General features: G+C 45.7%; 1 protein-coding gene across 5 annotated transcripts in view; it reads left to right on the top strand.

The window, feature by feature from the left end:
- The window catches only part of MTR (5-methyltetrahydrofolate-homocysteine methyltransferase), a 106948-nt gene extending 95061 nt beyond the window's left edge, over positions 1-11887 (top strand). For 4 of the 5 annotated variants that reach the window (XM_024232989.3, XM_054527936.2, XM_054527968.2 and 1 more), the window contains 6 exons: positions 127-282; positions 2080-2276; positions 5619-5819; positions 6601-6793; positions 8254-8366; positions 8790-11887. In XM_024232989.3, coding sequence (XP_024088757.1) covers positions 127-282; positions 2080-2276; positions 5619-5819; positions 6601-6793; positions 8254-8366; positions 8790-8876 — 947 coding nt within the window. In that variant the 3' untranslated portion in view covers positions 8877-11887. 5 annotated transcript variants of the gene reach the window in all.
- The last annotated feature ends 1374 nt before the right edge of the window (positions 11888-13261 follow it).

Genomic DNA, 13261 nt, shown 5'->3' with positions numbered 1-13261 from the left:
AACTCCTATGGGTGACAGGAGGGAGGCGGAGTGTGGGAGTTGGCAGAGCAGTGAGGAGCTGGCAGGGAGGCCTCCATCAGGCAGGGTGCCAGCGTCAGCATTGACAACCATACTTCTCTCCTGTAGTGAAGCCCACGTTTATTGGGACCCAGGTCTTTGAAGACTATGACCTGCAGAAGCTGGTGGACTACATTGACTGGAAGCCTTTCTTTGATGTCTGGCAGCTCCGGGGCAAGTACCCGAATCGAGGCTTTCCCAAGATATTTAACGACAAAACAGTAGGTTAGTGCAGTAAGCCCTTCCTTTCTGCCTCTGATATTGAAGATGTGGGATTGTGACTTTGAAGACCAGAATCGGTGAGGAGCAGTGGATTTGGATTGTGCAAATTTATATTTGCTTTTATATTGCTCACCTGCCCAACTTTTTAATGGTTTTCAAACTGCTAGATTGGTCCTTATTATATCAACTAAATTTGGTATCTACTGTATTCTTTCAATAAATGTTTATTGACATCAGTTACATGCTGAGCACTAGGGATAAATGGAAGACAATATAATCCCTGCTGTCTAGCACCTGACTAGCTGGCACAGCCAATAGTAATGGGCCCTGCCTGGGCTCCTGTGGACACGAGGAGATAGAGCTCAGACTGGGAGGTCAGGGCAGGCTTCCTGGACAAGGTGGTGTTCGAACTGTTTTTGAGGATTCAGTGGGAGTTGCCGTGGCTAGGACTGTGGATGTGATAAGGTGTTGAAGAAAAGGGCATTCCAGGGAGAGGAGACAGTGTGAGAAGGCACAGGCACATGTGCCTGTTTGGGGAACTGCAAGGAGCCCATTGTGCTTGGAGCATTGGGAAGGGAATGGGGATTTAGGGTGATAAACTAGAGAAGTAGGTGAGGTGATAAATTACTACCCCCCACTTCTCACTTCTAGCCTCACCCCAAAATCCACCGACAGAGACACGGAATCCAAATGCAAAGCCATTCAAAGGATCAGGTAGTAGCCAGATCAGAGCAGCAGGGAGGGGTGGACTCACAGAAGCATGGGATTAGGGCTGAGAGGAGCCTAGAAACCAGCCTCTTGCCAAGTTTTCCACAGGGGCCGGCCTGGGTGTGCGTGTTAGGGTGTTGAGACTCAGGAACTCTCAGGTAGCCAGGAACGTGGTGATGAGCAAGGGGCTTCTCCAGTGTGCTGCCCCTGAATCATCACAGGTGAGCTGTCCGGGGGCCGTGGGACAGGCTTCTCACCATGGGCAGGGTGGCCGAGTCTCACGGAAACCTAGATGGTGTCCTGGGAGCCTGGCTCCCACTGCAGGTCCGGGAGCAGGCCAGCCCAGGTGCAGCATTGAAGCCACATGTGAGGATTTGGGCCACGCTTCACCCCTTACCACTAACGCTCCCTGTGCACATACAATTCCACTGACTTCACAGCGACCTCTAGGGGACAGGGCCCCTGCCTTATATTCACCATGCCTTGTGTTCTGTGGTGTCTGAGCCCGGGCGCGTGCAGTGAGGATTTACCGAGTCTGAGTGCATAGGGTGAGGATGTAGCTGTCCTTGTTTTAACTCTTCATGGTACTGTTGAAGGCCCCAAATTTAAGAATCCCTTCAGATGCTGTTATGGTCAAAATATCAATTGTTATGAATTATATTGTGGTTGGGATTAAAGGCACCACGGAATACGAGGCACAGGTCATGTCTCCCAGAGGTCACTGCAAAGTCGGTGGAGTCGTATGTGCAACGAGGAGCGTCAGTGAGGAATCTGGCCTGCTTTTTCTCATCCTCTCTGACAGAATGCTTTGGGGAGCCACAGCTTTGGCTCTCTGCTTTTTGTCCAATGGAAAACTTAAGTGGCTTGAACTAGGAGAAGCAGACTGTAGGAGCTGCACTTAGCAGGAGCCACAAAACCCTGGCTGTTCCACTTTAAGCTGGGTCAGTGGCAAACACCAGAAAGCATTTGAGGAAAATGGAGAAGCCTGAAGAGAGAAGGTGACTGAGGAGGGGTAATGGCTTTTAAAAGAAGCATTGTTTGATGGTTATTTTTGGCATCTTTAAGTGAATTCTAATTATGTTTTTCTAATAGGTGGAGAGGCCAAAAAGGTCTACGATGATGCCCAAAATATGCTGAACACACTGATTAGTCAAAAGAAACTCCAAGCCCGGGGTGTGGTTGGGTTCTGGCCAGCACAGAGTATCCAAGATGACATTCACCTGTACGCAGAGGGTGCTGTGCCCCAGGCTGCAGAGCCCATAGCCACCTTCTATGGGTTAAGGCAACAGGTATGGAAGGTGTACTGACAGCCAGCACACTGTTTTCACTTGTGAGTTTAAGCACTACACAAAAGAGCTTTGCATAAATGAGAGTCTGTTTCACCTCCTCCCAAATGACCAGTCACATGCCCAAGAAGTGACCAGTCACACGCCCAAGCCATCTGTGAGGACGGGGGAGAGAAGGCGCCAGAGGCAGGGCCACTTAGCAGGAGTGAGGCATTTAATGTGTTCCATGGATGGACGAGGACCATTGCTGCTGTCTCAGGTGGTCACATGTCAGGATCTCAGTCTTCTTAGCTTCTGAAGAAAGAGAACACTCACTTGTTCAAAAACGTTGGTTAACATCTATGCATATTATTAAAAATAGACTGTCAGGTGGCTTCCCTTGAAAGGGGAAGACAGGTGCATACAAACATTTGCAGAATGTATACCAGGTGCCAGGTGCATAGTAAGGTGCTTGATGGTCATGCTTTTAATTTCCACACAGCCATGTTAGGCAGTTTAAGTTTCTGTTTTACAGAGAAGATGAAGGATGATGGAGATTGCGCTGGGCCCCCCAACATAGAGAGGAGTTTTACAGAGAAGATGAAGGATGATGGAGATTGTGCTGGGCCCCCCAACATAGAGAGGAGGGCCCAGCCTGTATATACCCACAATGGCTGTTCTTTGACTGTGCTGGTTTCTTTTCTTTCGAGTGACGAGAACAGACTCTTCTCAGCAACTTCTCTCTCATCCCCCCCCACCTTTGAAAAGGCAAATAGCATATGCATGTCCCTTTAGCTGCTGTAAAAAAGAGTGTCTTAATCAAGAATTGGAACCAGAATTCACCAGTCATTAACAAATTTAATAATTTGCAGAAAATTATACTTTCTGTTTTACTGCCATTTTCAGTCATTCAGAAATAATAGTGTTGGCTGGGCACAGTGGCTCACACCTGTAATCCAGCACTTTGAGAGGCCAAGGTGGGAGGATTGCTTGAGCCCGGGAGTTTGAGATCAGCCCCGGCAAGATGGCAAGACCCTGTCTCTACAAAACAAATTTAAAAACGAGCCGCGCACTGGGGAGTGCAGGCCTGTACTCCTTCAGCCACCTACTCGGGAGGATGAGGCAGGAGGATCACTTGAGCCTAGGAGTTCGAGGCTGCAGTAAGCCATGATCATGCCACTGTACTCCAACCTGGGCAACAGAGCGAGACCCTGTCTCTAAAAAACAAACAAAAAAGATAGTGGCACATTTTAATCCCAACCACAATATAATTCATAATCATCCATATTTTTACCATGACAGCATCTGAAGGGATTCTTAAATTTGGGGCCTTCAACAGTACCATGAAGAGTTAAACAAGGACAGCTACATCCTTACCGTATGCACTCAGGCTCAGTGAATTCTCATTGTATGCACTCAGGCTCAGTAAATCCTCACTGTATGCACTCAGGCTCAGTAAATCCTCACTGTATGCACTCAGGCTCAGTAAATCTTCACTATGCACTCAGGCTCAGTAAATTCTCACTGTGTGCACTCAGGCTCAGTAAATTCTCACTGTGTGCACTCAGGCTCAGTAAATTCTCACTGTGTGCACTCAGGCTCAGTAAATCCTCACTATGCACTCAGGCTCCGTAAATCTTCACTATGCACTCAGGCTCAGTAAATTCTCACTGTGTGCACTCAGGCTCGGTAAATCCTCACTGCATGCGCCCAGGCTCGGACACCACAGGATACGAGGCACTGGGGTTCCAATGTTAAGTTCCAGCCCCTCCTCACTAGGGAATTTGTGGCTTTTCTTTTACAGACATAACTGTTCAAAAACCTCTGCTCTAGCCCAGTCTTTCATCTTTCAAGTCCTGTGTCCTCTGCAATCTCTTTTTACTTCTAGTACCATTCATGTCCAGGCAGTCTGTGACATATTAGGGCATTTAATAGAATGAATTCTCAGAGTTCACCTTTTTTTAGCCTCTGGAGAAGGGAACTGGGCCAGGCTACCCAGGTAGCAATTTCTCAGGAGGGGCTTTCCTCCAGTGCACTCTGGAACATTCTGGTGGCAATGCCTTATTACTCTGGGAGTCTGCTCTTCTGAGTAGGCTCTGATTGCTGTCTCTTCTAAGGTACCATGGGGCTCTGTGATCTGTCTCTCCTGTGGTGCAGGGAAGCTTTGGGTCCCCCTCTGGCCTTTGTTAGCAAAGAATAATTGATGGGCCGAGTATACCTGGAAAACGACTTCCCCATGCACAGCTGTCCCTGAGCTCTGTGACATTCCTGTGTGCCATTACCAAACACCTCCTCGCCTGCACTTAGCAATTTCCTGCCCTGTGTCAATGAAGCTGCACTTGCTTCCACAGAGGGCAACGAGCTGTGAAGTGTCTGGGTTGGCCACTCATTGATTAATTGATCAGTCCTAAGCAGTACCGTATATGTAGGGGCATGGGTTGTGGTACCAGCCCCCTGGCCCTCCCACTGTCTGACCTTGGGCCAGTTGATGAAGCTTCCTGTGCCCCTGATATCTTGTCTGTAAAATGGAGCTGATGGTATCACTTATGTCACAAGGTGGTTGAGAGGGTTAAATAGTAATTCATATAAAGCACTAAGAACAGGCATACAGTAACCACTGAATGAGTATTAGTTATAAGCTATTTACCTTCTCAGCAAATATTTATTGATTTTTTTAATATGTATAAGACTTTATTTGTTACCTTAGTTGCAGGGAAGAGTTGCTTATGAGCTGAGGGTGAAAAATGGGGGAGAGTAGGCCCCAGGGCTGTGGAGAAAATCCAGAAGCAAATCCTGCTGAATTGTTGGTTTGGTGCCCAGCCGGCCCTGGGTGTCCTCAGCCGGCTCCTGTATGACCCTCGACCCCACCCCACATGGCAGGCAGCACATGGCCTGGGCGTCGCTGACCCCAACAGTTTGTTGTTTGAGCTGCTGCTGTTGATGCAGAGTGGAGGCACTTCCATTTATTGGATCTCTTTTGAACATGGTGCTAGACTTAATTGAAAGCACTTGGGGACAGATTTTTTTTTTTTTTTAAACCATGACTTCAGCACAGTGCCTGAAGGCATTCAGTAAATGTTTGGTCAGTGTGTGAGTGAGCCAGTGAACTGGTGTCTTGACAATTTATGTTATGTCATGTCATACATTTTTAAAAATCTCATTTCATTTGTTTATCTTACAAATATTTATTGAATACTCACTATGTGTCAGACACAATTCCAAGTACTGGGGATGTAACAGTGCACAATACAGGCTGCCATCTGTGTTGTGAAGCTTATTCTCATTTGACAATACCCGATTGCTCTTCATGGTGTGCTGGTGCCACGTTCTTGCTAACGGCGCCCCCGCACACTCCTTGGTTTTAAGGCTGAGAAGGACTCTGCCAGCACGGAGCCATACTACTGCCTCTCAGACTTCATCGCTCCCTTGCATTCTGGCATCCGTGACTACCTGGGCCTGTTTGCCGTTGCCTGCTTTGGGGTAGAAGAGCTGAGCAAGGCCTATGAGGATGATGGTGACGACTACAGCAGCATCATGGTCAAGGCGCTGGGGGACCGGCTGGCAGAGGTAAGGCAGAGTCATCGCGCTGAGGGGCTGAGGACAGAGGCCAGGCAGTAGGGAGCCTGAAGACTGATCAGCCCTTAGAACCAGTGTCTTTTTTTTTTTTTTCTTGAGTTGGATGCTGCTGGCTTTAACATTACACATATTTTAATATTATGTATCCCCAGATTGCTTGTGTACATTATCTTTGAGGCAAAGAAAAACCTTGAATGGTGCCATAGTTGGCTGTTGCTCTTAGAGCCTTTATCTCTGCCTTATCTCTGTTGTCTCTCTTTGCTTGTTGTGATGTGACATTTTCCTCAGTACCCCAAAAAATTAAAAACAAATTTTTATTTCAGAGCCCCTCATTGTAATGCTGGTGTCATCTATAGATTCTTCATCTTCCTGTGCATGGAATGAGGGTAGCCTTTGCCGTGGGGAGAGCCTGTCCCTTTTCCTGCAGTGAACAGTGGAGGAACTAGCAGCTGTATGGTCCCAGCTGCTCTTTCTGGCCAGTGGAGCTTTGGATTGACCTTTAGGGAAATCGTTAAGTTTTAAGGTCTAAAATCTTCAGGTCATTAAGTATGGTCCTTCAGAGCTCAGGTTGAGGCCAAAATTGAGCTGCAGAGCAGCTAATGAAAGTACAAACCAATCAAGAATCCAGCCTGTTTCCTCTTGCCAAATTTCCCCTGGCTGTGGTCCAGATGAGGGAGGGTGTCCTCGTGGTTCTGATTCAGGGGATGGAGGCTGCCCTGATGCCGTGAGCCCCTACCTCTGCCTAAGCACGCCTGCTGCTTTGGGTCCCAAGGCCTTTGCAGAAGAGCTCCATGAAAGAGTTCGCCGAGAACTGTGGGCCTACTGTGGCAGTGAGCAGCTGGACGTCGCAGACCTGCGCAGGCTGCGGTACAAGGGCATCCGCCCGGCTCCCGGCTACCCCAGCCAGCCTGACCACACCGAGAAGCTCACCATGTGGAGACTCGCAGACATCGAGCAGTCTACGGGTATGAGCCAGAAGGCCGCGGTTCCTGTCTTCCTTCTTCAGTAGATAGACTCTTATCAACATAATGACACTTAGGGTTAAACATGTTTTTAAAATGGAAGGGCTTCTAATCACATTGTCCCTTATGCTGTCCTTTTTCACTTGTAGCTATTTATTCTGGCATTTTACTTCAGTAGTACTGATTAGTATTCTTACATCATTATTTTTAGATTTATCAATTTAAATTATTTCCTCTTGGCCTACAACAGATGGGAGTTTAGCTTATGTATACCATCCCGTGCCTCTCCTGCCCTGGTTTCCTGTCACAGGCGTGGTGATGTCTTTAATCCCTCCCTTAGAGACCGACCTTTGTCCCTCAGTAATGTGACTTGCTTCACGCTCTTGTCTCATTGCTTGTGGATGGTGTCCCTGGGTGCTGGTCTTGCAGAGCGCCCAGCCTTCCCTTCAGCCCTCTTTTCTCTTTACTTTTACACTGTTATTAACATTTATATTCTTCTGTAATCATAATTCTCTATTATGTTTTGCCTGTGGATTGATTCTAATAGCTGAAAATGAGAAGCTGGCATGTCCCTTTCTGAGACAAAGGCCCAGACACCCGGCCTCAGCGTCCTGTGCCCAGAGCTGAATTGGCTCGTGGTTCTGTGGCTGCACATTGTCACGTCGATGTGCTTGTTCTGTCATTACTGCAGAGTTCAGTTAGTTGAGATGGCCCAGGCTAAGCTCACAGTTTTCAGCGGAATTAATAAAAAGCATGCCATCAAAGCTGATAAAGCCATCCAGATTTAAGTGAGAAACCATGAGCTGTGCTGAATCTGCTTCAGCAGGAACAACACTAACTCTAGGAGTCATGAGATCTGGGTTCGAGTCCTGTTTCTGCCATAAGCTAGCTGGGCGACCTCTGGCAAAGCACTCACCCTTCATGTTGCTCTGTTTCCTTGTTCATAGAATGAGTGGCTTCGAATAGATAGCCTTGAGGGTCTGTTTGAACTCTCAGATCCCAAGGAAAACTGTCTGTTCTTTCTCACAATGTTGTGGGTTCCTTCTTCACTGGAGCTCTCAGTCATCCCTAGTATCAGTGGCCGCACAGAGCCGGTGGAGGCTGTTCAGTTGTTGTTCTCATCTCCAGGGGTAGAGCTCCTGCCTGAGAAGGTCTAGGCTTAGGAGCAAGTCAGGGCACCTGTAACTGATCTGGGATGGCTGGAGGCAGGAGTGTAGAGTCTTTCCCAGGCCTGTCCCCCTGGGTTAGAGGAGATCTGCATGTCCCGAATTTGTTTCTTCACCTGGCAGGAATTTGCTAGACTTGTCTGATCACAGCTTTCATGCTGTGTCATGTGTCTATCTAGAAGGCATGAGTTTGCTTTGGTTCACTTGTTCAACAAGAGTTCATTGAGTGCCCGCTAGCTGCAGGCCCTGTGCTAGACACTGAGTCAATAAGCATTTTCCCGGTGTTGCTCTCTCTAGGCATTAGGTTAACAGAATCATTAGCAATGGCACCTGCTTCAGCAGTCTCAGGCCTCTACTTCTCCAATCTGAAGTCCACATATTTTGCTGTGGGGAAGATTTCCAAGGATCAGGTAAGCCAGCTGTTTCATTATATGTGGCTTCCCTAGTTCAAATGAAATTCTAGAACCTCTCTCATTTTAAATGTGAATGAGAATAAAGTGAGGGGTAAGGATGAAGAAATTTACTCCAGTTAATGTCTTAATTTGATTTCAATAGAATACCTCTATTCTAGCCCTCACTTCTACATGCAAACCACACACACACACACACACACACACACACACAGCTTCTAAGCATCAGATGTTTACTACATGTTTTTCTGCCCATAGAAAAAGGCAACTTGGTAGATAAATATCTATCTCCATTTAACTCTGTAGATTGCTATTAAGACAAGAAATGGAAGGTACTTAATGTTTCTTGGCAAATCTTGTGGAAACTTCTATTCCAAAAGTCTTATCATGTTGGTTTAATAAAATGCTTCTCATCTTTTGCAGGTTGAGGATTATGCATTGAGGAAGAACATATCTGTGGCTGAGGTTGAGAAATGGCTTGGACCCATTTTGGGATATGATACAGACTAACTTTTTTTTTTGCCTTTTTTGTTCTTGATGATCCTCAAGGAAATACAACCTAGAGTGCCTTAAAAATAACAACAACAAAAAACCTGTGTGCATCTGGCTGACACTTCCCTGCTTCTGGTTTTCGAAGACTATTTAGTGGAACCTTTTGGAGGAGCAGGGTCTTCCTGCAGTGCCTGGAAAACAGGCGCTGTTTTTTCGGGACCTTGCGTGAAGAGCAGTGAGCAGGGTTCCTGTGGTTTCCCTGGTCCCTCTGAGATGGGGACAGACTGAAGACAGAGGTCGTTTGATTTCAAAGCAAGTCAACCTGCTTTTTTCTGTTTTTACAGTGGAATCTAGGAGGCCACTTAGTCCTCTTTTTTTCCTCTTAGAAGAAAAGCCTGAAACTGAGTTGAATAGAGAAATGTGACCCTGTGACAAAATGTGATACTATGAGAAATGGGGCATTTTAATCTAAGTGGTTATAACAGTGGATTCTGACGGGGAAGGTGTAGCTCTGTTCTCTTTGGAAGACCTCATTTTCTAAAGGCTGGACTAAATGGTTGTAGAACTCCCTTTGGCAAAAGGCATGCTCTCACTGCTTGCTTGTCAGAAACACTGAAGCCATTTGCCCCAGTGTGGTCAAGCAGCCATGCTCTCTGGGCATTTTCATCCTCCCATAATTTCATATTTCCGTGCCCCTGAGGAAACAAAAAGGAAATGAGGAGAGAAAGTTACTGTTAAGGGTGGTTAACATTTGTTTTGTTTTGTTTTGTTTTTTGAGACAGAGTCTGGCTCTGTCGCCCAGGCTGGAGTGCAGTGGCGCAATCTCGGCTCACAGCAAGCTCCGCCTCCCGGGTTCACGTCATTCTCCTGCCTCAGCCTCCAGAATAGCTGGGACTACAGGTGCCCGCCACCACACCCAGCTAATTTTTTGTATTTTTACAAAATACAAAAAAGTAGAGACAGGGTTTCACTGTGTTAGCCAGGATGGTCTCGGTCTCCCGACCTCGTGATCTGCCCGCCTCAGCCTCCCAAAATGCTGGGATTACAGGCATGAGCCACCGCGCCCGGCCGGTTAACATCTTTTAATTGTTTTCAGGATTGAACAGGTTCTCAGCCAGGCTCTGATATCCCGTGCAGAGTTGGACAAGTGGGCAGCATAACGTCACTCATTTCTTACCGTTTTATTCCCGTCCAATTCTCAATATATTCAGTAATGAAGAATGGTGCCATCACTCAAGCAACAGGCCTCAAACTCACCCATGTCGTCTTTTTCTTGGATGATTGCAGTTATTTCAAAAATTTGCATGCAAAGTATACACTCATCCTACTTTAAGATGGTGGTGGCAATAGTCAGGAGAAGGTAGCATTGGAGTCCTGGTTTGATCTGAAGGATGAAGACGAAGAAGCAAGGGAGGAACAAATGGAGAACTATCTTTGTTCATGAATAGGAATATTAAAGATTATAAAGGTATCAGATCTCCTGAAATTGATCTATGGATTTAATACCATTTTCAATGGAAATTCCAACAGAGATTTTATTGAATGAAACAAGCAGGTGTTTATATGGAGTAGCAAAGGACTTAAAATTACCAAATGCTTCTAAATATGAAGGAGAGGTTGAGGAGACGCACCCTATGTGATACCAAGTTTTATTGTCAAGACAGTGTCGTGGTGCAGAGGTAGGCATTCTGATCAGGGGAACAAGATAAGGGCCTGGAAACTCACCCATGCGTATGTTGACGTTTGCAAAATGACCTGGTGACATGGCAAGTCAGTGGGGACAGGAAGGACCACTCCCTAAGTAATCCCAGAACAATGGCTATTCATGTGGGAAAAAAAGAAATTTTCCTTTCTCTCACCTTAGCTGGTGATAAGTTCCAAATATGTTAAGGGCTTTAATACAAAAAGCAAAAATTGTCAGTGTTTGGATGAAAAATGCCTTAGGGCGGGAAAGAATCTCTTGAGACATAAAGTAATAATCATAAATGACAAGATGGTTAAGTCAATTCTGTTAAAACTAAAGGCTTATATTAAGCAAACACTTGAAGTGAGAAGATGATCCACAACTTGAGAAGACATTTATAATACAAATAACTGATGAAGGATTCATAATCACAAATATAGAGAATTCCTATTTAAAAAAAATAGAAAAATAGTGAAGACTACACAAGAGGAAATAGATAGGGCTTTTAAATAAATAGATGTTCTGTAGCATTGGTGGTCAGGGAAATATGAGTTAGGACCACAATGAGATTCCATTTTATATCCATAAGAATTGCAAAGGTTGGGTCTGACAGTACCAGTTGTTAGATCTGTAGGGACTTGTACAACATTGTGGATGTGTAAACAGGCACCACTGCTTTAAAAAACAATTATCCCTTACAGACTTGAACATCTGCAGACCTTATGATCTTGCTTCCAGCTCCCACCTCATCTCCAGCAGACTCTTGCACGTGGCCACTAGGAGGGATGTGTAGGAATGCTCATAGTCACATGTTTATAACAGTTATAACTGGAAAAGCGAAATGCGTGTCTGCCTGCAGGAAAATAGGCAAATAATTAGATAGATAGATTAATCCTCCAGGATATTATTCAGTAGTGGAAATGAGTAAACTATAGCTATACCTCACAGGAAGAATGAATCTCAGAAAATATTAAGGAAAAGAAGCAAGTTCAAAGAGACCACATGGGGGGTACTATTTTTATTGAGCCCAAAAACAAGCAAAACCAAAGAATATGTAGTCTAAGCATACATATATGATAAAACTATGCTATTAAAAAAAAAAAGGTAACAATGATAAACCAAAATTGAGCATAGTAATTACCCACGGAGGCAGGAAGTGGAAGGGATAGGAGCACATAGGTAGATGCCAAGTTATGCAGCTGTTCTGGTTCCTCCTGGTAGGCTTACAAGTGTTTTTGCTATTAATATATTATGCTTTACAACTAATAGATAACAGTTTTGTACATATTAAATATGTTATACTTAAATATAAAAAATAAAGGCAAAGTGGAATGATAACCTAAAATCTGGTATGGTGATTTTGTAGATAATGTTTGTATATGTCAAATACAGTTTTTAAGGAAAGGAAGAACATCTTAGGGTAAACAGCAGCTAGAAAGGCGAGGGGCAGGAGAGTGGTGCATCCGTGCTGCTGCCAGCAGTGCCCAGATACCAGGCTTTGGGGAATGAGTGGATGGCAGGACCATTTGCTAAGACAGAGGCCGGGGGATGGGAGAAAGGATGGATTTTGGAAAGATTCGATGTGACTGGACTGAATATGGGCAGTTGGATACTAGACTTTGGAATTTAAAAAGAATGTCTGGAGTTGTTAGAATTGAGAGACTTCAACGTGGAGATGGAGGTCAGGCTACAGTGCGATGGGATCACCTGTGGAGCATATGAGGAGAAGAGAATCTGGAGGAGGAGGAGGGGGAGCCAGCAGGGGAGCAGCTGTGGGTTGGAGGAAGCCAGGAGGGAGAGTGCAATGCCGAGAAAGCAAGGAAGAGCGTTTGAAGCATGCCAGCAGAACCCAATGCTGCAAAGAGGTCTGGGAATGGGATTGCTAAGGGCCCTTCTCACAGTGAGCCCCTCAAGAGCAGCGTCAGGGGATTGTGGGGACTGTTGGCAGACTCAGCTGGCTTTGCTAGGTTGAAGACAATAGGAGGTGTGGAAGATTTGTTGGCTCATTTAAAGAAGATTGGAGGGAAAGGTAGGATTTGATAGTGTTTCAGACAGAAAAAGGATTGTATGCTGAGGGTAAAGCACAAGTACAGAGGGTTGCAGATAGTGCAGAAGTCTTTAAAAACAATTATTTTAACCCAACTTCCAGGGAGACTGAATTTCTTCTGCCAGTCAATAACACCATCAACCTGGGAGTTGCCCCTGACCTCTTCAGTCTTAGCTCCTGCTGCTGTAACAAAATACCACAAACTGGGTGGCTTCTAGAGAACAGACGTTTATTTCTTACAGTTCAGGAGGCTGGAAGTCCAAGATCACAGTGCCATCATGGCCGAGTTCTGGTGAGGGCCCTCTTCTGGGATGCAGCGGCCATCTTCTCATGTTCTCACAGTGGGTGGAGGGTAAGCTTGCTCTCTGGCCTCTTATAAAGGCACTAATCCTATTCATGAGGGCTCCACCTTCATGACCTAATTACCTCCCAAAGATGCCATCTCCAAACACCATCATGCTGGGGATTCCATTTCAAGATGATTTGGGGGATACATCAGACCATAACACTTCTCTTTTTCTCAACCTTCACATCCAGTTGGTTCTCAAGCCCTGGTGATTTTACGCACTAGATAGGTCTTAAGTTCATCTCTACACCTGCCCTGGTTTAGGTTCTCATCATTTCTCCTCTGGATTCATCTGCAACACAGGCTGCCAGGTTGGTTCCCACCTC

Source organism: Pongo abelii, chromosome 1 (genome assembly GCF_028885655.2).
Source record: "Pongo abelii isolate AG06213 chromosome 1, NHGRI_mPonAbe1-v2.0_pri, whole genome shotgun sequence".
Taxonomy (NCBI): domain Eukaryota; kingdom Metazoa; phylum Chordata; class Mammalia; order Primates; family Hominidae; genus Pongo; species Pongo abelii.
The sequence above is the reverse complement of the archived record's forward strand: the minus strand, read 5'-3'. Positions and strand labels throughout refer to the sequence as shown.